This window comes from Ixodes scapularis, unplaced genomic scaffold (genome assembly GCF_016920785.2).
Source record: "Ixodes scapularis isolate PalLabHiFi unplaced genomic scaffold, ASM1692078v2 PGA_scaffold44__24_contigs__length_19508400, whole genome shotgun sequence".
Lineage (NCBI taxonomy): Eukaryota > Metazoa > Arthropoda > Arachnida > Ixodida > Ixodidae > Ixodes > Ixodes scapularis.
The window spans coordinates 706,147-728,486 of record NW_024609873.1 but is presented as its reverse complement, the minus strand read 5'-3'; the positions used below and the strand labels follow the sequence as shown (position 1 = coordinate 728,486).

Sequence of the window (22,340 nt, the reverse complement as noted above, 5' to 3'; positions counted from 1 at the left end):
TATGCAGGCTTGGTGGTTCACGTGCTTGGTCGCAGGTGTACAGACGGTGGCTGTGATCGAAACCGAGACCATGCCCCGCCGTTCCGTGGTTAACTGGTTCTCCTCTTGCAACGCGCGAAGCGTTGCATGGAGGCATTTTTGAAAGTGGCCTATTCAAGCACGTGATATTACAAACCAACACGTATCGTATTTTCCGGACTAAAGTCCGCGGATTATACATGTTTAAAAGTTGAAATTTTACCCGGTGCGGACTATCTACAAGTGCGGACAATACAATGTTTTGTATTTTTCTAGCTCGTTCTAGAGCTGTTACGTTTCCGGACAGCCCACCGAGACGGAGGCTATAGTGGGTCTGGCTGCGTTTATTGCATTTAGGTCGTAGAACGAAGAACCTCGAGCTGCTAGGCGCAGCCGCTTTTATCGGTTCAAAAATGGCAATACGCGCCGCTGACGCAGCAGGTTGAGGGCGACGCCCTCGCTAGCGTCGATAAGCGAGACCAAGAAACCAACAACATAATAACTCCAGCCCCCTCTAGGGTATAATCGAAAACCAAAGGTTGTCCCCATCCAGGCAGCACTTCAACATAGCGAAGACTAAGGAGACGCAAAAACTTTTATGAGTTACAGAGTATATTATTTGCAATTCATATATGATACAAGCGTTGTCAGGTACAGCAGGCATCTGTCAGAGTGTGCTATGTATGATAATGTTTACGTTCGGATTAGGGGAACTACGTGCGGACTGTGCGCCGCTTGCGGACTACGCACCGGGTGCGGACTATGTAAGCAAAAACTCATTTTTGACCCCGACTTCGTTCTTGCAAGCTATACGCCGGAAAATACGGTATATTGAAGCAAGATAAAATACGGTAAAAATAAGCCGCGCGACAACGAAATTATATACAACCATCTAGAAAAACAATTCTTTGTCATCAAGACATGGAAGGCGTGCTCACGCATGTCTTCACCTTTCCTGATAAGAGGATAGACTCGATCGGTCTGATAAATTGAGAGAGTACAGAATGGTGCCTCGTGCACATTATTTGTGCGTGATGATTTGCTGTGCTTGGTTGTGGCTTTGGGAAGTTTCAAATACCGATCGTTGGGATGACCGGAAGTGGCCGTAGGCGCTGGGCCATAAAACGCCGAGCTGCTCCTTTGTATTGAAGCGCGGCTTCGTACGTCCTCCTCGCTACGAGCCGTCCGAGCGTTACCAGCTGCCGGTGCCAAGCTGGGGCCGAGAACGTACCACGTGCCATTCGGTCGTACTGCGAACGGGACCCAGTGCGAAAAACAAACATGCAACGGTATGTATGTTTTGAAAAGGTTCGAACAAGAATGGGTCGAAATGCGAATGGCACGTTTCGAGATACATCCCTTTCTGATGCGTTGCACGCACAACACAGTCATGTGCTTTCTGGGTCTGGCTGGGAGCGGAGCGTCTGGGGGCAGTGTTGCCAATTCGTCCGTTTTCCCGCAAGATTCGGCGGTTTTCTGAGCTGTCTGAAGGAAATTGCCGTTTTGCGGGTGGCGGGATTTCTAGACGTTTTCAAATCATGTTAGCGGTGTTTTTTGTTTTTCTGACGGTCTTAATGTTTGTGACAAATTAAAGTCACAGGGTTATCCTCTTTGCTTATTCCCACCAAAATTGTCGTCAGTGAGAGTAACGCTTTCTACGCCATTGATATATCGATGTGGCAAGCCTTGTAACGCGCCTTCACGTTATTTGGGAGTGAATCTTAGAAATTGTTTTCAAAGCCATCCGGGTGAACTTAACCCAGTGAACTATATGCACCATAATAAAGAAAACATAGGGTCTATAGGATTCTAAACTTCGAGACTGGTTACTGGACAGGGGTGTACCAACTTGTTTTAGGGGCGAAGCTCCTTAGGGTCTAGCCTCGTCCGTCCGGCGTCCGTGCTCACACCGATCTTGCTGGTGCTTGTGCTCGTGAGCTCACGTGCTCGTGTAAAGCAAGAAAAGAAAATGTTTGCGCAGTGGAGAGGATTCGAACCTGTGCGGGGAGACCCCAATGGATTTCTAGTCCATCACCTTAACCACTCGGCCACGAGTGCGGGACAAGTAGGGGGTTCTGAGATGTGGTAGTAACTCAAGAGCTGGGGATGTCATGGATGAAACGTTGCATGTAGCCACTCAACGTCTATACAGGAGAGGGCGCTGCGGTCAAATGCGTATATAATCGCGTTAAACTTTGCATGCATTGGCTCAACGCTTATAGACGAGAGGGCGCTGCGGTCAAATGCGTATATAACCACGTTCCATACTACCCATTCTCTTTCTGACATGGATGAAAACGAACGAAACGCTCGGCATGCTGCGGCTCAGCGTCTACGCAGAAAAGCACCACCACAGCTTCGCCCCAATCAACATCATTCACCACGTGGAGATGCGTTCATTTTGGTCAAAACACAAAGAACAAAATGAATCGGGCCAGCAATTCAAAACATGACATTGTAGCACGGCGCAAATTCAACTCTAACAATTCGAGATAAATAAAAAAAAAGAATAACTATAGCAGCAAAATACACTTATGCAGGGACATATAGAACATGATTCAGCACTGATAGTAAAATTTTGAAAGGAGGGGGGCAAACCAGACCTCCCCCCCCTCCCCCCTTTCTGGGCCGGGGTGCAGTGCCCTTGGTATTTCTTGGGCGCCGCCGGCCACTCTTTTCCCTGCCCAGTGGCGGTTGTTTAAGCGGGGGGGGGGGGGGGGGGGGGGAACACATGCCTTGCCCCCTCACTCTGAAAACTGGCGTGGGCAAGCGCCCCCGTTGCCCCCCCCCCCCCTCCCCCGGTTGGTATACGCCGATGTTACTGGAAGTTCCAAGCGATGTCGGAAGAGTCAGTTACCTCTATTAAAAATATAACTTTCTTGAAGCATGTGAATTTGTTCGCATGCAGAAGCTTTGAACTGCCACCAAATATTGCACTAAAGGTTGGAACGATGGAGGTGTACGTTGGCAGGTATGGAGACAGACCTTGCAAGAGTAAGATCATACAATGGACATCATTCTGTGCATAGAAGCGATCAAGTCAAACAACATCTACCTTACATAAGTTATTTTATTACGTTCTTTTTTTATGCGTTCGCGTTAGTGCCTTGGTACATATGCTGACCTTGGACTGATTTGGGGCACACCTATCTAAAGTTTGCAATGTTGCCACTGAATGGCGCCACAGCCCCACTGGCCGTGGAAACTGGCTTGGAAACACATGCAAGCGCCGACAGATGCCGGCGGAGTCCCTATTACGAGAGGCTCGGCGATAGGACGCGTAGCAACAGAGGCCGCACTGGATTGGCTGGTAGTAGGGAGCGACGCCGTGACGTAACACCTAGCAACCGAAGATCGCCGGTGACGTACCTCTTCGCCAATTTCGGTGGCGCGCAGTTTGGGACGACGGGTGTATTACTGCGGCGCTCGTTAAAGGGACAATGAAGACGATTTTATTTAATTTTTTTTTAATGGGGTTTGAATGCTTCTTGGGAACATAGCATGCCGTTCAATTTTTTGTAGACATTTATGACGCGTATTTATGTGCCGACGAAAGAAGTAAAGAAACCGAAACTGAACCATCTCCAGTCTCGTTTCTGGGCCTCCGACAACGGAGGTGACATAGGCAGTGACGTTAAGTGTGAATAGTCGGTATCGGTAGTATTTCGGAGATCGAGACTGGTTACCGCGGTGGGTTATAGCAGCGCGGTGGCGCGGGCGTTGCGCCGACTCTGTCAACATGGACGAATGCCGCTCTCGCGAGCGAGTTCGAGCTTACGTTCAGTGACCGAACACCAACGGAACGGGAGTACGTGTGTGGCGGCCACTGCCATCACCCGACGGAGACCGCCCAGCCGGCAACGAGCGGCCCGCATGCCGAAGGGCGGACGCGGGGGAGATGCCGAAGGGAAAGCGGCAGCGATCCCGCCGTTCTGGAATCCGGTTCCTCCGCGGACGTCCTCTTTTTGTCGTCGAAGAACACGAACAGCTACCCACACGTGAAAACTAGCGTCGCCCGAACGAATACTGGTCTTCAGTCGACCGATAGAACAGCCATCTACAGCTACCATTGCAAAATCGTTCGAGTACCGTGTTCTTTTTTAATTTTATTTTGTTGGCCCATAGTTGTTCGTTGCCGGCTTCGCGTCCAGCGTAGCAAAGAAAAAAAAAACAATGATGCTGCTTTATTTATGGTTTAGTAATCATTTCCGATCCGATTTATACTTTTGATGGTTATTCAAGCGGAAATTAGAACAGTATTTCTAAAAATTGCGAACTAAAACGTGACCGAGGGCACGTTTCTCGTTTCGACCAATCGCTGACGCGTCTCTTGTGACGTCGCGCTCCTTGGCCCCGCATCGGTCACGTGAGCTCCGCTTCTCCTGGCTTCTCCCGCAGCTCTCGGGGCGTCGCCCCAGTCGTTTCCGGTACGATTATTACCGCAACTGTTTAATTGATTTGCGCGGCCCACAAGCGCGTGTTTTGGGCTGAAATTCGGGCAACGTGGCCTGAGACGTGCCTGGAACCCAGTTCAATCGCGAAAAAGATCTCCGAAATTGCCTTCATTGTCCCTTTAAAGCCTGACCTGGAGAAATATTCCTCCGCCTGGCAGAAAGTCCTCCTCGCCCTATCTTTGCCCTTTCCCTTTTGTCTAGTTGCGAGGAGGGGGGGGGGGGGGGGCTCCTTTTTTGTAGCGGTTTCTGTGAAGATAAGCCTAGAAAAGCCTAGCCCTTCGGGGTTTTTTGCCCCTCGCCACGCCTAGCCCTCCAAGAGGAAGCTTTACGGAATTGCAAGGCTGCGCCCTCCCAGTCACCCATTTGAGGTGTCCAAAGTTTTTCGGCTGTTGCCTGAGACAAAAGTAAACGCTTACTGGAGAGCTGCGATGCATCCTCACAATCATTGAAGGTACGTTTCATACTTATTCTCGGTTTCTGAAATAAGGAGTGCGGAACGCATGCGCGAGATGTGGTGGTTTCAATATGTGAGTACGACTTACATGTTCGCAAAACATTCGACATCTTCAAAAAGCCAGCCTGCAACGCTGGAACCTGGCTCAAATGGGGAACGATGGAAAAAAAGATATATGTTCCAGGCGCGGGCATCTTAGCGGGTCTCTGTTTTCGCACAGCGCGCTCAAATATATTGTGTGCCTAACTCGCACGATATGATGGCCAATGAAATTGACTAAATTTTCACAGATCCAAGCAACCACATGATGTGAAAGGGCAGCCAAGGGGAGTGTTGATAGATGATATATTTAGCTAGCCTTGCTGCAAGCACTCTTAATCGAGTACGGCTGTTAGTGCGGAAAACACAATATTAAAGCCTCGAGTGTTCAGCGTGTCCTTTTATAGTTCAACGTTGCTTTTATCCGTACATTAGCACGGGCCGCCACTTCAATGTAATATTCTTTGGACACTTCAAAAACCTAAAGCAAAAGCAGCACATTGTTAGCATGACACAGGGTTGTAATTTGACTAGTTAAAAACATTGTAGGAACACTGCACCATGAAGTTAGCATGAACCAACTATCGCCGACATTTTCCCATTTTTGTTTTCTTAGAAGTGAATTTAGTTTAGAAAAGTGTTATTGCGAGTTTCCAACCTAAGCGATAGATCTTAGTGCTGGACAATACTTTGCTGTAGAAAAATAGAAAAAGCGCCCATGTTGTGTCCGCGCAATGTGCGCATACCGTAAACACGATCAGAATTAAATCAATTGGTTTATTAAAAAAATTTTTTTTGGTGTGTGTGTGTGTGTGTGTGTGCGTGCGTGCCTGCGTGCGCGCGCGCGCGTGTTTGTGTGTGTCTGTGTGTGTTTAAAGCTCGAACGTTGCTATTTCTATACAAGCGATTCGGCAGAGAGTGACGAATGGCTTGACATTGATAATACTTTAAGCCACAATGAATAGAGCGTACTTGCGAAATGTGTGTCTGGAGTAACAGAGGTTTCGTTAAAATGTTCGAGAAATGAACGAGTCTTCTTACTCTATACGTAACACAGCGAGCACGAAGAGAAAATTGACATGTTTTTACGCCAGTTCCATGCAGATTTTATTGTACCAAGAAAAAACTAATGCCACGTTAGTTGATGCACAATAGAAGCACTCTTTGCCGAATCGGTTGTATAAGGATGAAGCTACAAAAAAAAAAAGGAAATGACAAAAACTTTTAATTATATTTTTGTCCAATTAACTTATTGACACACCCTGATTGCAATGGTCGTGTAGCGAGATGCGTGCACTACGTGACAATAAATGTTAGGGAGAACACGACATCGTCGCATTTTGCTATTTTTCCCCCATCAATATGGCATTGTCTAGCACTGAGATCTACCGCTTAGGTTGGATACTCGGATGAACAGTTTTCTAAACATCTTTAAATTCTAAGAAAACAAAAATGGAAAAAATCGGCGATTGTTCGTGCTAACTTCGTGGCGCAGTGTACTTGGTTTTAAAATATCAAGTTACAGTCCTTTGTCATGTAAACAAAAATGGGCTGCTTTTGAAGACTCCAAATAATACTTCGAAGTGGCAACCCGTGCTGTTGTATCGATACAAGTAGCGTTGAAGAGTAATACGACACGCTGAACCCCCCAATAGGGTATGAATATTGTGTTTTCCGCTCCGATAGCCTTACTCTATAAAGAATGCTCGCAGCAAGTATAGGTTATATATCATCCGGGGAACGGTTACCGGAGAGCTAAAAGCGATCCACTAATACGTTCTAATACCGACACTCACCCTTGCTGCCCTTTTACCTTAGGTGGTTGTTGGAATGTCTAAACATAAATTTAATCCACATTTCGTTGGCCAATATTTCCTGCGAGTTAGGCACACAATAATTTGTACGTGCTGCACGCAAACAAGGGCCCGATAACAGGCCCTGGCTTTTTGAGGATGGTGAACGTTTTGTGAGCATGCAAATCACTCCTACGTACTGAAACCGTCACATTTTTCCCGTGCGTCCTGCACTCCTTATTTCAGAAACCTAAAATAAGTAAGTAACGCGCCTTCAGTCGGTGTGGGGATTCATCGCAGCTCTCGAGTATGTCTTTTCTTTGCCACCCGTATGTATAATTCGGTGTGGGGCGTTTTTTTTTTTCGCTTTTTTTGCAGTTAAAACAATATATCTGTAATGCATTTCTGAGGTTGAGAGGGGTGAGTTTCGGCGTCACGACTAGCATACTATAGCATACCATAAGCCACCGAGAGCAGCGTGTTCTCGTGCCACACGAATAGAAGATCAGCATCAGGCGCACCAGAAAACAGGCAAACCATCAGGCGCGCTCAGCATTACCACTAATTATGTCCTGCCTTTGGAATAATGAAAATGCAATTGATTATGGTTTGTGAACGTTTCCGTCTTTCATAATTTCACGTCCGTTCATGGAACGATGGCTTGGATAATATTTTTCATATATATATAAAAAAATGTAAGCTATGTCCTTGTTAAGAATATTCCGCAACGGCGTAGCTGATTCTTTTGCAGATACAAAATTGACAAGCTCGAGGCCTGGAAAATTAGAATATTTGACATGTTCGCACCACCGCTAATTTCTTCAACAAACACGGCCTTATATTCTGTTCATTACGCAAACGTTTCAAAAGGCGCGTAGAAAAGATTAAAAAATTATATTTAAAATTGCTATAAGCTATGAAAAAAAAGGCCTGGAATGTTCAATTTAGGCATTTTCAGAATTTATTTTATATAGAAGGATTTTTGTAAATACTTAGTAAAATATACCAAAATATGTGTATTTACATTTAGCTTACAATGACATAAAAGTTTCTTTTTATACCATTTTTTTAAATTAGATACTCCAGCTGGTTTTCTAAAATATGTCATAACTGCGTGTAGACATTTTCAAAACGCCATCGTTTACCATCTTTACGAAATTATAACCTATTCTCAGTAACGTCGACTAAGTTGTGACTTCAAAATAATAAATCACATTTGACCTTAAAAAAAATAAAATCATCTTTGCCTAAGCCGCCGAACGTCGCCTTCAAGGATGAGGCTCTTGGAGTCGACAGAGGCTACAAAGCCCATTTCTACCATATATGGCAGTTGAAGACGATGCTCATTGCTCTTCCGTAGCCTAATTTTAGCTTTGTGTTTATCCCCCCCCCCCCCCCCCCCCCCGCCTTTTTTTCTTCTTTACTTTCACAATCGTGCTCGCGGTGTTTCGTCCTCTTCAATCCTCGTTACCAGACGCCGCACTCTCGAGAAAAAAGGGTGTAAAATGGACCTTTGTCCCCTTTGTCCAGTATAATACACCCCATTATTTCAATTCGACGTACAGCGCCCTACAGTCGAAAAGACGGCCTCAAAATTTGAGAGCGGCTTGATAGTCGTGTGGCACAACTTGTTAAAGTAGCTCATGTACGTTTTAGTGAATAAAAAAAAATAATGATCGGGGTTTTCTTGGTCCTGCTGTAAAAACTCGGTGTTTCTTTTATGTGGTCTTTGATACGTACTTTAGCTATTTAAAAAAGTTATATCGCACCGTTATCAAGCCCCTCGTAAAATTCGGGGCCGTCTGTTCGACTATAGGGCGCTGTACGTAGAAATGAAGTTTTGGGGTACATTATATGCGACAAACGGTGTAACAATACACGTCCTTTTCCTTACTTTTTTCTTGAGAGTGCGTGCCTCTGTACCGCCCACATGCATGGGAACGTTGCGGACGTCACTGAAGTCTGGACGACCAAAACCTGGTTTAAAAAAAAAGTCCCGAGCATGGGGTGTGTGTATGCATTTATCGAGTAAATTTACGATTGCTGCTCACAGCCGTATGAAATACGCCTAGGAATGTATTTACTGAAAAGGGCGTCAAGCGCCTTTACCCCTACAGCACTCGGCAACACGATATACCTGTATATATATAGAGGGTGTTTTTTTTTTAAGCTTAACAGATTTGTTTAAAAAAAGCCTTGAAAGTTACACTTACGCCGCTTGTGGAGGTGAGTTAAACGGCCAGGGGGACTTATGATAGGGGGCTAATCGCAACGATCAGTCGGGTAATTAAATAAAATTTGTGAATTAACTTTTTAATTAATGAAAGTATACATATGGTTCAAATTAGGAACTTGCTCAGCATCATCGAAAACCACTAAACCAGTAATTTTCAGAGAGACTTTGAGCGCGTGGGAAGCGTAGTGGTGCACTAAAGTTACCACTCGTGGAGCAGGGACAAAACTAGCGGTTGCGGTAAGGCGCCCGCGCGATTTTTCCGTCTCTTATCTAGCCCCAGCCTTGTACCTGCTCCACGAGTAGCAACTTTAGTACAATACTACGCTTCTCACGCGCCGAAAGTCATTCTGGAAATGACTGATTTAGTGGTTTTCAATGACGCTGAGCAAGTTTCTAATTGGAACCATATGTCTATTTTCATTCATCAAAAAGTTAATTAACGAATTTTAATTAATTAGCTGACTGATCGTTACGATTGGACCCCTATAATATGTCCCCCTGGCTGTATAACTCACCTCCACAAGCGGCATAAGTGTAACGTTTACGGCTTCTTTGAAACTAATCTGTTAAGCTTAAGAAAAACACCCGGTATATATATTACGCCAGTGCCAAAAGTGCCTGAACATCTCGTTGGAGCCGCTTCTTGATGATGATGAGGAGATCTGTTTCGCATTATTGGGACGCAGGCGAACTCGTCAAAAAAGGTCATGAACACTTCGGACATCCTGCAGGGCTTGAAACCATGGAACGAGAACTGTGTGAAACATTTTTATATCTGCTATGTTCAATGAAGTCTCATACGTGGCATAAGAAAAGCTTTAGTACCAAAGACAGCTATTTTTTATTTGATTATCTACCCTAAAGCACTTCGTAGTTTGCATAAAAACATTATTAAATAAAGCGTATCTTTGCACATGTGCGATTGCGTGTACATAAGGCACGCAAAGTTTTACCCTTTTAAGCGATGACATGATACACGAAACGGCTCACGATTTTGTAACCACAGAGACAATAGCGAGTGCATTGACGAACATTTACCCTATTTACGCTTAGTGATTTTTATCCCAAGCGGACCGGTGACACATTTCTAGAACCGCTTCCAATTACACGAAATGAGTAAGAAACCTTACATTTCGGCAAGGACGATCGTTACAGCCACTGCATGGCTGGACACGGGAAAAGTACCTGTGACGGGGTACAGGTGGCGCTCTTAAACACCACGGGACGCTCACAAACTTAGGATTCTAGACTGATTCAGCGGTTGTCACCGCTAAAGACTTAGTGGAGCTGCTACGGGAAAAGTGCCAAATGTATATACGCACCTGTCCGTGAAGCGGGTTGGAGATTTACGTGCGGTGAAACAAGCAGAATGGGCTACGGTGAAACGTATCAAAGGCATCCAGACTTTTCGTCTCTGGAAGACCTCACATGCCAAAAAACAGAAAGTGTACTTACATGGCCAGTTGTGGGACTCAAAACTTCAAGATTTTGTAGACGTAGCTAAGGCGCAAGAACAATGTGTTCATCATTTCGCTGTGATTTGTGAACTAAATAATGATATTGCGCCGCAGGTTATTTTTTGATAGAGCTGCAGACAGCCAGGTTTGAATAAAACGCTTTTCATATCTAGTATGACCACACCGAATAGCACCCAGAACGCTTGGTGCTACGCGGCGGAGCACCTACAAATGTGGTTCGATATGTTGGCGTCACAACTTAATAGACCTTATTGAGAACAGGTTAGGATTTTTTTAAGAAAAAGAAGCAATAGGGTTTTTAATATTTACGCGCCATTATGACGCAGTGTGTGAAATCAGTTCTAATTGACACAAAAACTACAACAAATGGTATAAAACTACTTTTTATACGGTTCTAAGCTCCATATAACTATGCAGATTTTGGTATAGTGTACTAAGTATTTGCAAAAGTCCTTAGATCTAAAATAATTTTTGCGTGTTTGTGTCACTTGGATTTTACTGCCGTTTTGCCTAATTTACTGTTCATAAAAATATAGAATTTAATTTATCTTTTCGGCACGTGTTGTGAAACGTCTGTATATAGACATGACAATTTATAACACCGTAAGTAACTAAAAAAAATTAACGGTGGAGCAATTATATCTCGTCATTTTCCACGCCTCGGGCATCTCAATTTTGTATCTCTGCGAAAAAATTAGCCACGGCCTTTCTGTATACACCTTTTGCACAAGAGGGCCGCCATCTTGAATGTTGTGATTTCCAGTATGCGCGAAAACATTGTCTGGCCGTTGCTACGCCGAGAGAAGGCATTCAGGATGACAGCGTAACCGTCACCCGTTCTCGTTTTGCCTCACCTCCATTTTTTACCATTTGCCGGTTGAAATGTTTTATTTTTATTTATTTTTTTTCGTCGCCCATACCGGATATGCTTGCCAGGTGGCTAGCGATGAGAGCGAACGAAAAGGGTCTATACGCTTCTTGCATAAGACGTCACTTCCGGCTGATTTCGCCCAGTACGCCATATTGGCGGGTCTTCGGCGTCAGTTCGCTGTAGCAGCGCCGCCATCTCCGCATTTCGGAGTGTCTTGTTCTGTGCTGCCTAGCAATGTTAATCTTAGGCGCATATGCCGCGAGTCTCACCGGACGAGTTCGGGCGCGGTACGAGCAGAAAGTGGCGATGTGTGGATCCGTCGATCCGCTTCTACTCGACGATGGGGACACTCTCGTGGATGTCAACTTGTGTCCACGAGTGGAAACGACGGACATCAAGGACTATCTCGTGAAGGGAACAAGTTTCTACTCTAGAGAACAGTTCAAAGCTTCCAAGTCCCTGGAAGCGCATAATTACTTAACAAGCGGATGGGTGAGCCAACCCAGGCTTGAAGTCCTGCCGGACAAGAATGTCGTCTGTGTCGCGAAGGTAAGTGAATCAGTAACCGCAATGCATTTTTGGGTTTGTGTGGCATGGGTCCGGTATTCATAAAAATAGTAGTATTCTGAACTTGTGTAGCACGATTTAGACTCGCGTAATTAGCGTAAAAGCGCTGCGTTACATCGTGGGACGTGGTTTACCGCGGAGCAGCTTTACTCGGGAGTTGTCGGTCTGCGCCTCCAACATTTCGCTTGAGCGGGACGCGGGTTTTGAATAAAAATTATTGGTGCGTTTAAATGTCAGCGTCAAGTTGCTTGACCAGCTTTTGCTTTTAAGTGGCCTCACCGCGAGCGGAAATCGCCCACCGCATTCCACCCAGTCGTGTTCATGAGTGTGCGAGCACAAGCATCTAACCCCGAAAGTCGCCTTAACCCCTCGAGAGTTTGCTCGAGTTAACAACAAAATGATCCTACTCAGCCACGTGGCCACGCGTCTACGTTGTCCCCTGATGTGGGGGAAAAGTTACCGAGCTTATACTTAGTTCTGTAAATTTTTGCCCAACCCAAACCGTTTTCGGCCAGTTATACCATTGGCCATTTTGTGTTCGATGTATTGCGTGCACAGAAATGATGTACCCTTATATATTTCAGGTAAAGCACTCCCAGACATTCAGCACAAAGCCCCTGCTCCCATGGGTCCTCCTACGACCAGACGGCGAGGTCCTCACCGCACACTGCACCTGCATGGCCGGCTTGGCTGAAGCCTGTTCCCATGTTGCGGCTATCCTTTTCTACATGGAGGTGGTGGTGAGGCGCATGGATAGTCAGGCCTGCACAGATGGGGAAAATGCGTGGCTGCCACCAACAGTCAACAAGCTGGTCTGCAAGACTGTAGCCGAGATAGACTTTGGTTCGGCATCCATGAAGAAGAGGCAGCTGGACGAGCAAGCTGCCAGACCACCACAAAAGCTCAGGAAGCATGTGCCCAGGCCCAGTCAGGCCATGATAAGTGCCTTCTACGACAAGCTGAAGGAAGCTCCTTTCAAGCCAGCGCTGTTAGCACTGGTACCAGGGTATTCTGCTCCATACGTCCCAGCAGAAGGGAGATACAAGGAGGTACTCCTTTGCAACCTCTTCAAGGGAGGTCCTCTACCTCCATGGGAGGACATTGAGGACGACTGCGAGGCATTCGCAAGCTCTTTGAAGGTTGACCAAGAGGTAGGCAGGTCATTTATTACTTTGCTATTCCAACAGCATTCATTAATCACCCTGTTCGCAACTGGCCTAGTTTCTAAATTGCATAAACTTTTTTGCATAAAAACCTCGTCATTACACAACTCCACAGCCAGGGACGTAGTCAGAGGGTTGGTCCGGTGCCCTCCCCAAGCTCTGTTTTGCTGGAACCTGCTCTCCCCACTCCCCATCTACAACACTTTGTAATAAAGAGTCTCTCCCCCCCCCTCCCCCCCCCCCTTTTCCTGTCTGCAGCATATGTAGCCATTACTACACCAAGCTTCAGCTGAATTGAGACCAAAGTGGCCACGGTCTTTAGCTCTGAACAATAGAACAAAGTTTTGATCAGTGAATTTATGCTACCTTGGGAAAAATTACACGCATGTCGCTGCCAGACTTGTAGTCATTACTCGGTTGCTGGCTTCATTTGGTTAAGACGAAGTGCGGGTACTCTGGTGTAGACAAAGTGCACTTACTGTCATTGTATAACATGGGTGCCCTTTACACTCTATGTTAATTTTTGTGCACAAAATCTGCATCTTACCCCGATTTATGTTCTGATATAACTCTCCTTCAATGTTCCCCAATTTTTCTTGCAGGTTGCAGACAAGATTGAGGAAACCACACGGACACAGCACCGATCAGCCAAGTGGTTCGCCTTCAGATCGGGTAGAACGACGGCGTGCACCGCGAGAGCTGTGTGCCACACGTCAATGGATGCGCCAACACTGAGCCTCCTAAAGAAAATATGCCACCCGGAGAAGTGTGTATTTCGGAGTCCTGCGACAACCTGGGGAATCGAACACGAGGATGAAGCTCCACAGCTATACACCGAAGTGATGGGACTGTCGCATCCAAGCTTCACCTGTGTGAACAGTGGACTGTTAATCTGCCCAGACTTGCCTTTTATCGCAGCCACTCCAGATGGGGCAACAGAGTGCAGCTGCTGTGGCCTAGGGCTCGTGGAGGTGAAGTGCCCCTACCTCCAAAGGCACTGCACACTAGACGAGCTGCTACTATCTCTCCCAGAGTGCTTGGAGCGGGAAGAGAGCACTGGTGTGGTGTCACTGAAGACCACCCACACATACTACTACCAGGTACAAACCCAGATGCTTGTTGCAAAGAAGAACCACTGTGACTTTGCCCTCTGGACCATCGAGGCAATGTTTATTGAGAGGGTGTATGCCGACGCTGCCCTTCATGACGAGGTTGTGAATAAGTGCAAGACTTTTTTTGTAAAGGTGGTACTGCCGGAGCTGCTGTACATGTTCTGGTCGCAGGCAGAAATCGCGTCTGGAAACTAAAAATTGACTACCTTCCAGCACATGTTCAACTGAGTGGAAGAGAATCAAAGAAAAAATGTGAACACTAAAAAAAGAAAAACCAGCCCTACTCGAATTTCAGTGATTATTACTCAGACTTCACACAACACAAAAAAATGACAGGCGTGTAAAGAGAGATCTTTCGAATTGAATGGTTCATGCATTTTATAAAGGGCTACACAGTCTACAAAAGTACAGCTCATGGTTTCCTGGAAACCTTTGTAAGAATGCAAGGCTAGGTGAAACTGACACATTGGAGATGAAACTAAATAGACATAAACTAGGAGAATGTGCAAGTTTGTCGACTACAGCTGGATTTTAGCAGAACACAAACTGCTGAAGCATTGCAATCACAGAAAACCGCTCGGGTAGACTACTAGAGTCCGATTACAAAGTGTGTAAGTGAAACGGGGAAAATGAATGTCGAACAAAAAATGAGATAACATGTTATCACAGTTTGCCCAGTGCTTTGCAACACAAAAAATAATGCTACTTTTAGTTGCATCTGTTCCTGTACTTCACACAGAGATAGTGGATGCATAAAACAACAAAAGAGCTCGGTTATATTTTACGGTGCATATGGGAGGCCCATGATAGGTGCTTTTGTAGAAAACGTTCATGGCACTAAACCGCAGACTTGTCAGAAATTATGTGAAAAATATTCAAAACTTTGAGAAACGACTACTGGACTAGACTGATAACAAATCGCATGGTGAAATATGTTCAATTCATTACTTGAAAACTGAATATTCTTACATCCCTACAAAAAAAATGGTTTGGTGAAATTGCAAAATGTTAATCTTGTCATGTGGAGTTGGAGCAATAAGTTTATCATGATTACCAAACCTGGTCCCAATGCTGCACTAGTCTGAGGGAACAACAGAGTCGCACAGATTAGTCAGTGCCGCACAGAGAAAGACCGTTTGGTCCAGCACAGTCAAGTCTTCGTCTCGCAGCAGCAGCATGTCGAAGGATTGGGTTGCCTTCAGGATTGGGTACTTGTTTCTCACAAGTCCAATCACCCTTTCCACATGTATGCGGGCATTTGCAATTTTTCTCGTCCGCTCCACCTCCCAGGGGGCCAGTTGTGCCTGCCCCCTGGTAAAGGCAGGGAGGTGGAGGCGGGCACCACGCAGGCCAACAGACTCCGCGGTCGTAAACCCCCTGTCTGCCAACACTGAGTCGCCTGGAACAAGGTTGTCTAGTATGCCGCATGACTCAATTACAGCCTTGTCACTTGTTCTCCCGCACCAACCACGTGAAACAAAGGTCACTACACCTTGGGGTGCGATGCCTATCAGATATTTAACGGTGTTGTGGTGCTTGTACTGAGACCACGTCAATGAGCGTGGATTCATTGACGTGGCTCTGTCTATGAATAGTTCAAAACAATCCATTACAACGACGACATCCACGCCAAACGACATTCGGAACCCCATAGGCATTGTTTCCTGAAGTTCTTTCTTCGAGGGCCAGGAGATGAAGGGCTGGAGACACTGGTACAGAGCGTCCAGCCAACGGTGAACAATTCTCGAGATAGTAGATTCCGAGACATGAAACCTTGAAGGAAAGCAAAAAAATGTTTGTAAACCTAAATGTAAGTAGTTCTGTTTTTCCCGTCCCCGTCGTTTGTTTCATGCTTTATTAGTATTTATTTTATGTTTGATGACTAAGAACATTCAACCGGCAACACCAAATTAATTGAGGCATGATCTTGGAACATGAGGAATTGAGAGATCCCATTCTGGTTTATTCTGACTGCTGCACATTTTGGCTTTGCAACTCACTTAGTCAATGGTATTGCAAAAAATGTGGACGCCCAGTTGAAATACTGAATTCACTTTCGAAACCAGACATTTTTGCCTACATCCAAAGAAACAACCATCAAGAGGCAGCTCTCGGCAGAGTTACGTAATTAAGTTATATGACATGCAGTAGTCGTTTAAATTATGCAGCGCCTTTTCCTGCCTCCTCTGTAGGTCCCACTATGCAAAAAACTATCCAAATCCCCATGTGTATAAGGTGACAAATCTTTCCTTACCGGTAAGCAAGGTCCAGCATTTGTGCGTTGAGACGGAGACGTAAGAACAGCACCATCATTTCTTCAAACTGGCTCAGGCAATTGAGGGGTGTGTGTGACACGGAGCCCTTCGCCAGATCAAACACCGCCTGGAGCACTTCGATGTTGGGGAGGCCTGTGTAAAACTGAACCAGCCCCTGGTTTTGTTTTAATGCCTCCTCATCCAGCTTATGTGCGGAAAGGTTGACCATTAGCGTGTGGATCTCGGCCGTCTGCACAAGGCTAGTAGATTCGATTGCTTCAATTTGCCCAAAAGTGAGATCGGTCTGCACTCCTGAAAAAAAAAAATATACAAAGAAAGAATTCGAGCCAGGCAATACATATTTAAAAGTGCACACAAACTAAAATATACAAATCTCGTTCAACAATGAGTTGAGCATGATGGATAATAACAGTAAATGATAATTGCTTGTTTGTATTTTGAATGACTGGCTATATTTTTCGTTCCAAACGGTGCACTCGAGCAAGCACTCAAAGAAGCGAACGGAGAGTGTGATGCGTCATGGGATATTCGCCGCAAACAAAAGCACACGCACAAAAAAAAAAAAAGATTTTCCGCATTTTTGATTAGCAAGGCTGGCGGGGTTATGAGCTTTGACGTAGTTAGCGTTGTGGTGGCGTCAACAGTGTCAACGCATTGCAACCGAGCCGTTCAAAGTACCCGTGGGGTGACAAGCGTTTCACGTGCGAGACCAGTCGTGCGCGTCGTGTTTGTGTGGCCCACTCCAATGGTGCTTCAGGAGGATTTCCTTGGGAACATAAACTTGAACAACACGAGTGAGGACGAGGGCACCGACTCCGTCCTCCCTGCATCCATTTAAGAAAGCGAGCAGCAGGCGTCTGAACCCTTGTCGGAAATGACAAACGTGCGAGCCAGATCCACAGGGCACGAAGTTTCTCGTTGTTCGGAAACTTGTTCATCGGCATAATGCTGTTGAGCAGTCGTTACCACAGTTCTCAGCCATGCAGAAGCGCGGCGACATCTCAACAAGTCCATCATGGCAACTTGTTGGCTTCCTTCGCAAAAGGGCAAAGAGCATGGGCAGGGACTTCGCAATCGTGTGCAGGCAGAGGTAACTTGCAACAGTTGAACATACTTCCAAAGAGTGGCGCTGCTTCAATGTTTAGTGCGGCTATGTAACGGTTCCTCCTACATCTTGACTACATAGCAATATTCCCAACGTTGCTAGATGACCTCCCAACTAAGCTTCACAAGCATCCACATGGTGCACATTGAAAGGTGGCTTAGCTTTAAATTAAGTTTTCTCACGCCTTCCAACGAAAGACTGCTGTTTTTGAGGTTATGGTGCAACATGCAACATATTTAAGCTAGAAAATGAGAGTTGGAATTTCGTTTCCGTACCCCTCTAAACTATCTTTATCTTATTAGTTCTTAGTTTGAAAAATACAAATTTTACGTAACAAGCTTGATTACGTGATTTTAGCTTAATTAGCGATAGAAACGATGGGAAAAGCTTGACAGTTTGCTGGCTGTGGCATGTAGACACAAACATTCCAAGGTGAAGAATTCTAAGACAAAAATGTCCCTCTCTCTATACTAGAAGTGCTGACCAGGATTATTCTATGACTAGATTTACTCCAGAGGTTGACACGAAATGCAAGATTCGGTCACTTATCATAACCTTTCCGAATCTCGGCTCAAAGAAAAGTTTGTACCATCACCACTTAAAAGCAATATTATGACAAGAATGCTGCGATATTTCGGGCAGATCAGGTGACAACACAACAAGAATTTGCTCGTGACATCACTCGACAAAGAGCCGCATGGTGAGATCACTACAGCTTCCCGGCCAGCGTAACGAGCCAGACCCTTTTTTAAATTTTGCGGATCGCTAAAATCAATTTACCTGCACTGCAGCTGGCTGTGTCGACAGAACTCGTTCCTGGTTGGCTGTATGAGTGAGTTTCGAGGACTGCCACACCTGCATAAAACATTAATTTGTTAGCCCTTCAATTTGAGGTTAGTACATGTATTCATGCCATCAACGAGTTGTCTCCCAAACACTGCAACTCTGTTTTTAGATTTACTTTGGCAGAAACTATGCCTGGTTCATTCTTTCCTTAGGCTGGAATGAGAGCCGGTCATGTGTGATCACGGCTCCAGAACTAAATTCAATGATGATTCAAAAGATTGAATGATTCGACGGGGAAGACTACATTAACAGCTGGAATGTGAAGAGTAACCACGCAGCTATGTCAGTTATGAGGTCAAGAAATCAATCTCGTTCTTAGGACGGGTAATGGTGCAGAAACACTAGTGTCAATCGTGTTCACGGTGAAAGATTCAACTTGTCTTTCTTATTCAGGGGTGCGGTCAAGGAGGCGTAGAGGTTCATTCGACGGACAGGTTGACCAAAACATGTAGGCCGACATCTCGGACAATCTCACATCACATCACAACAACACGACAAGAGTGATGCAACAGTTTGGGCAGATGCGCTTGGTCAAAAGCAACAATACGACAAGAATGCTGTGACATTTCGTGCAGATCTGGCGACAACACAATGAGAATTGGGTCGTAACACCACTCGAGAGAGAGTTCCATGCTGAGATCACCACAGCTTTCTGGCCTGTGTTACGAGCCAGACCCTTTTTTAAATTTTGCGGATCGCTAAAATCAATTTACCTGCACTGCAGCTGGCTGTGTCGACAGAACTCGATCCTGGTTGGCTGCACGAGTCAGGTTCGAGGACTGGCACGCCTGCATAAAAGATTAATTTGTTATCATAATGCAATTGAATGCAAGGTTAGTACATGTATTCATGCCATCAACGAGTCGTCTCCTAAACACTGCAACTCTGTTTTTAGATTTACTTTGGTAGAAACTATGCCTGGTTCATTCTTTCCTTAGGCTGGAATGATAGCCGGTCACGTGTGATCACGGCTCCAGAAGTAAATCCAATGATGATTCAAAAGATTGAATGATTCGACGGGGAAGACTACATTAACAGCTGGAATGTGAAGAGTAACCACGCAGCTATGTCAGTTATGAGGTCAAGAAATCAATCTCATTCTTAGGATGGGTAATGGTGCAGAAACACTAGTGTCAGTCGTGTTCACGGTGAAAGATTCAACTTGTCTTTCTTATTCAGGGGTGCGGTCAAGGAGGCGTAGAGGTTCATTCGACGGACAGGTTGACCAAAACATGTAGGCCGACATCTCGGACAATCTCACATCACATCACAACAACACGACACGAGTGATGCAACAGTTTGGGCAGATGCCCTTGGTTAAAAGCAACAATACGACAAGAATGCTGTGACATTTCGTGCAGATCTGGCGACAAAACAACGAAAATTTGGTCGTAACACCACTCGAGAAAGAGTTCCATGCTGAGATCACCACAGCTTTCTGGCCTGTGTAACGAGCCAGACCCTTTTTTAATTTTTGCGGATCGCTAAAATCAATTTACCTGCACTGCAGCTGGCTGTGTCCACAGAACTCGTTCCTGGTTGGCTGCACGAGTCAGGTTCGAGGACTGGCACGCCTGCATAAAACATTAATTTGTTATTATAATGCAATTGAATGCAAGGTTAGTGCATCAACGAGTCGTCTCCTAAACACTGCAACTCTGTTTTTAGATTTACTTTGGTAGAAACTATGCCTGGTTCATTCTTTCCTTAGGCTGGAATGATAGCCGGTCACGTGTGATCACGGCTCCAGAAGTAAATCCAATGATGATTCAAAAGATTGAATGATTCGACGGGGAAGACTACATTAACAGCTGGAATGTGAAGAGTAACCACGCAGCTATGTCAGTTATGAGGTCAAGAAATCAATCTCATTCTCAGGATGGGTAATGGTGCAGAAGCACTAGTGTCAATCGTGCTAACGGTGAAAGATTCAACTTGTCTTTCTTATTCAGGGGTGCGGTCAAGGAGGCGTAGAGGTTCATTCGACGGACAGGTTGACCAAAACATGTAGGCCGACATCTCGGACAATCTCACATCACATCACCACAACGCGACAAGAGTGATGCAACAGTTTGGGCAGATGCCCTTGGTTAAAAGCAACAATACAACAAGAATGCTGTGACATTTCGTGCAGATCTGGCGACAACACAAGAAAGAATTTGGTTGTAACATCACTCGACAGAGTTGCATGGAAGGACGGCAGGCAACTGACGACAATTCGAATTCTATATTCTAGCGCGAAGGAGCAGAGTTATTCAAAGAGGACACATACCATTTTGGTCTCGTGTCTTTCCAAACCGTGCTTTTTGCTGCCTGGCTTTACGCCGATTGTACCTGCGTCAAACATGCACTTGGGATGAGCACTTTACACTCAAGACCAATAATTCACTAAGCTCTGCTAAATATTCTCACAACTAATGATGGAGAGGTCTGTTTACCTGTGCATTTTATTAGAATACTTCTTCTTGTGGCCAAGAGACAAGCTGGGAGCCCAGTCCGGATGGTCAACGTCGAAAAGGTCGGATGGTTTGCCTAAGGATTTTAATGGTGCATTTCACCAAATCAGGAAACAATAAGCAGGAAGGCATGAGAGACAGCAAGATATCGATTGTATTTGGCACGGACTACAAATAACGCGGAAGAGCTGGCACCGGTGCTCGGCGCTCACTCGGATTTCCTTCATCCAAACATTATCGCACGTCTAGTATCATAGCGCGAACAAGCCGCCGTCGGTTTTGCCTCATTTTTCCGAAGTATTCAATAAAAACGGCAGGAGCAATAGAAAGTGCTCATTTGGGTCTTTAACTTGGGCAGCAACACCTGTGTTGGTCTAAATCATGTCTCAGCAAAACGCGAAAAAGCGCCGATGTCGTGTTCGCGATATGTACAATTACACGCGGAGACCGGCGTTCGCGCACAGACCTGAGTACGGGGAAACTCTACTGCTATGCTTTTGAAGTGAATCAAAACACTTACCAGTCACAAATTGAGCTCCGCAAACGCGGTGGTGTGAGGCCGCGTCTCTAATGTCGGATCTGTTGATCCTTGTGAGCCACTCCCGTCGTCTCGCCGCCGATAGTTTTGTGGTCTTCGAACACTCGGACAGTCTGAGAGCCGGGAATCGAAAAAATCCCACCGGTGGTGTGTTTTCACGATTATTTTTCTTCCGGGATTCATTATTGCAGCGAAATGCTGCGCAGTTCACCATGGCCTACCGGTACGATGCGTGCAACGGCGCCTCGACCTGCCCCACCAAGATGTCAGCCGCCACTCACAGCCGGGCTCTGACGTCACACGTGTGACGTATGTGCAAGGACCCTATAGACCTTTTCTGCAAGTGCGCCGCCATCTTGAATTGACGTCACTTCCAGTATGGGCGAAAACATTGTTTTGCCTTTGCCACGCCAATAAAACACATTTAGGATATAAGCGTAACCGTCACACTTTCTCGTTTTGCCTCCCCTTTATTTTTTTTATTTATTTATTTTTTTATTTTTTTACTATTTGCAGGTTGAAGCGTTGATTTATATTTTCGTCGCCCATACCGGATACGCCTATTAGGTGGCTGGGGACGGGAGCACACAGAAAAGGTCTATAGCGCAATATTCCTTCTAGGATATGGCTTACATATACACGTTTTGTAAAGCCGCCTCGGTGGCTCCGAGGCGAGAGTGCCGGCCTACGGATCCCCAGGTGGCGGGTTCAAATCCCGACCGAGGTGCCCGCAATATGACGGAGGCTTATTGCGGAGAAGGCGCCGTGTAACCGAGCTTTCGGTTGCACGTCAAAAGATCCCCAGGTGGTCGAAATTAATCCTCAGTCCTCCGCTGGGGCGTGCCAGATGCCCGTCGTAGGTTTGGCACGTAAAACCCCCAAATTTGACTTTTTTTACACGTTTTGTAGAAATATAAAAGAATATGATCGAAAC

At 45.7% G+C, this 22,340-nt stretch overlaps 2 protein-coding genes across 2 annotated transcripts; one reads left to right on the top strand and one right to left on the bottom strand.

The window, feature by feature from the left end:
• The first annotated feature begins 11,577 nt into the window (after positions 1–11,577).
• On the top strand, positions 11,578–14,462 carry LOC121837484. The gene is made up of 3 exons (XM_042293078.1): positions 11,578–11,892; positions 12,495–13,061; positions 13,676–14,462. The coding sequence occupies exons 1-3, from the start codon at positions 11,578–11,580 to the stop codon at positions 14,378–14,380; spliced, it is 1,587 nt and encodes a 528-aa protein (XP_042149012.1). The 3' UTR covers positions 14,381–14,462.
• Positions 14,463–15,225: 763 nt separating this feature from the next.
• Positions 15,226–21,663, bottom strand: LOC121046961. Its single transcript, XM_040501744.2, has 9 exons — positions 21,628–21,663; positions 21,389–21,519; positions 20,851–20,944; positions 20,685–20,746; positions 19,912–19,986; positions 19,126–19,200; positions 18,347–18,421; positions 16,440–16,752; positions 15,226–15,958 (listed from the first exon to the last, which is right to left on the bottom strand). Exons 3-9 carry the CDS (start codon positions 20,856–20,858, stop codon positions 15,262–15,264), a joined length of 1,305 nt encoding a protein of 434 aa, XP_040357678.2. The 5' UTR covers positions 20,859–20,944; positions 21,389–21,519; positions 21,628–21,663; the 3' UTR covers positions 15,226–15,261.
• Positions 21,664–22,340: the final 677 nt, after the last annotated feature.

What these genes read in the sequence shown, in the direction of transcription:
- LOC121837484 (XM_042293078.1), top strand. Translation starts at nt 11,578, where the DNA reads ATGTTAATCTTAGGCGCATATGCCGCGAGTCTCACCGGACGAGTTCGG. An exon ending in ATGTCGTCTGTGTCGCGAAG is followed by an intron (nt 11,893 to 12,494) that starts GTAAGTGAATCA and finishes TATATATTTCAG; the next exon opens with GTAAAGCACTCCCAGACATT. An exon ending in CTTTGAAGGTTGACCAAGAG is followed by an intron (nt 13,062 to 13,675) that starts GTAGGCAGGTCA and finishes TTTTTCTTGCAG; the next exon opens with GTTGCAGACAAGATTGAGGA.
- LOC121046961 (XM_040501744.2), bottom strand. An exon ending in CACAGCCAGCTGCAGTGCAG is followed by an intron (nt 16,753 to 18,346) that starts GTAAATTGATTT and finishes TTTTTTTTTCAG; the next exon opens with GAGTGCAGACCGATCTCACT. An exon ending in ATGCTGGACCTTGCTTACCG is followed by an intron (nt 15,959 to 16,439) that starts GTAAGGAAAGAT and finishes CTTTCCTTCAAG; the next exon opens with GTTTCATGTCTCGGAATCTA.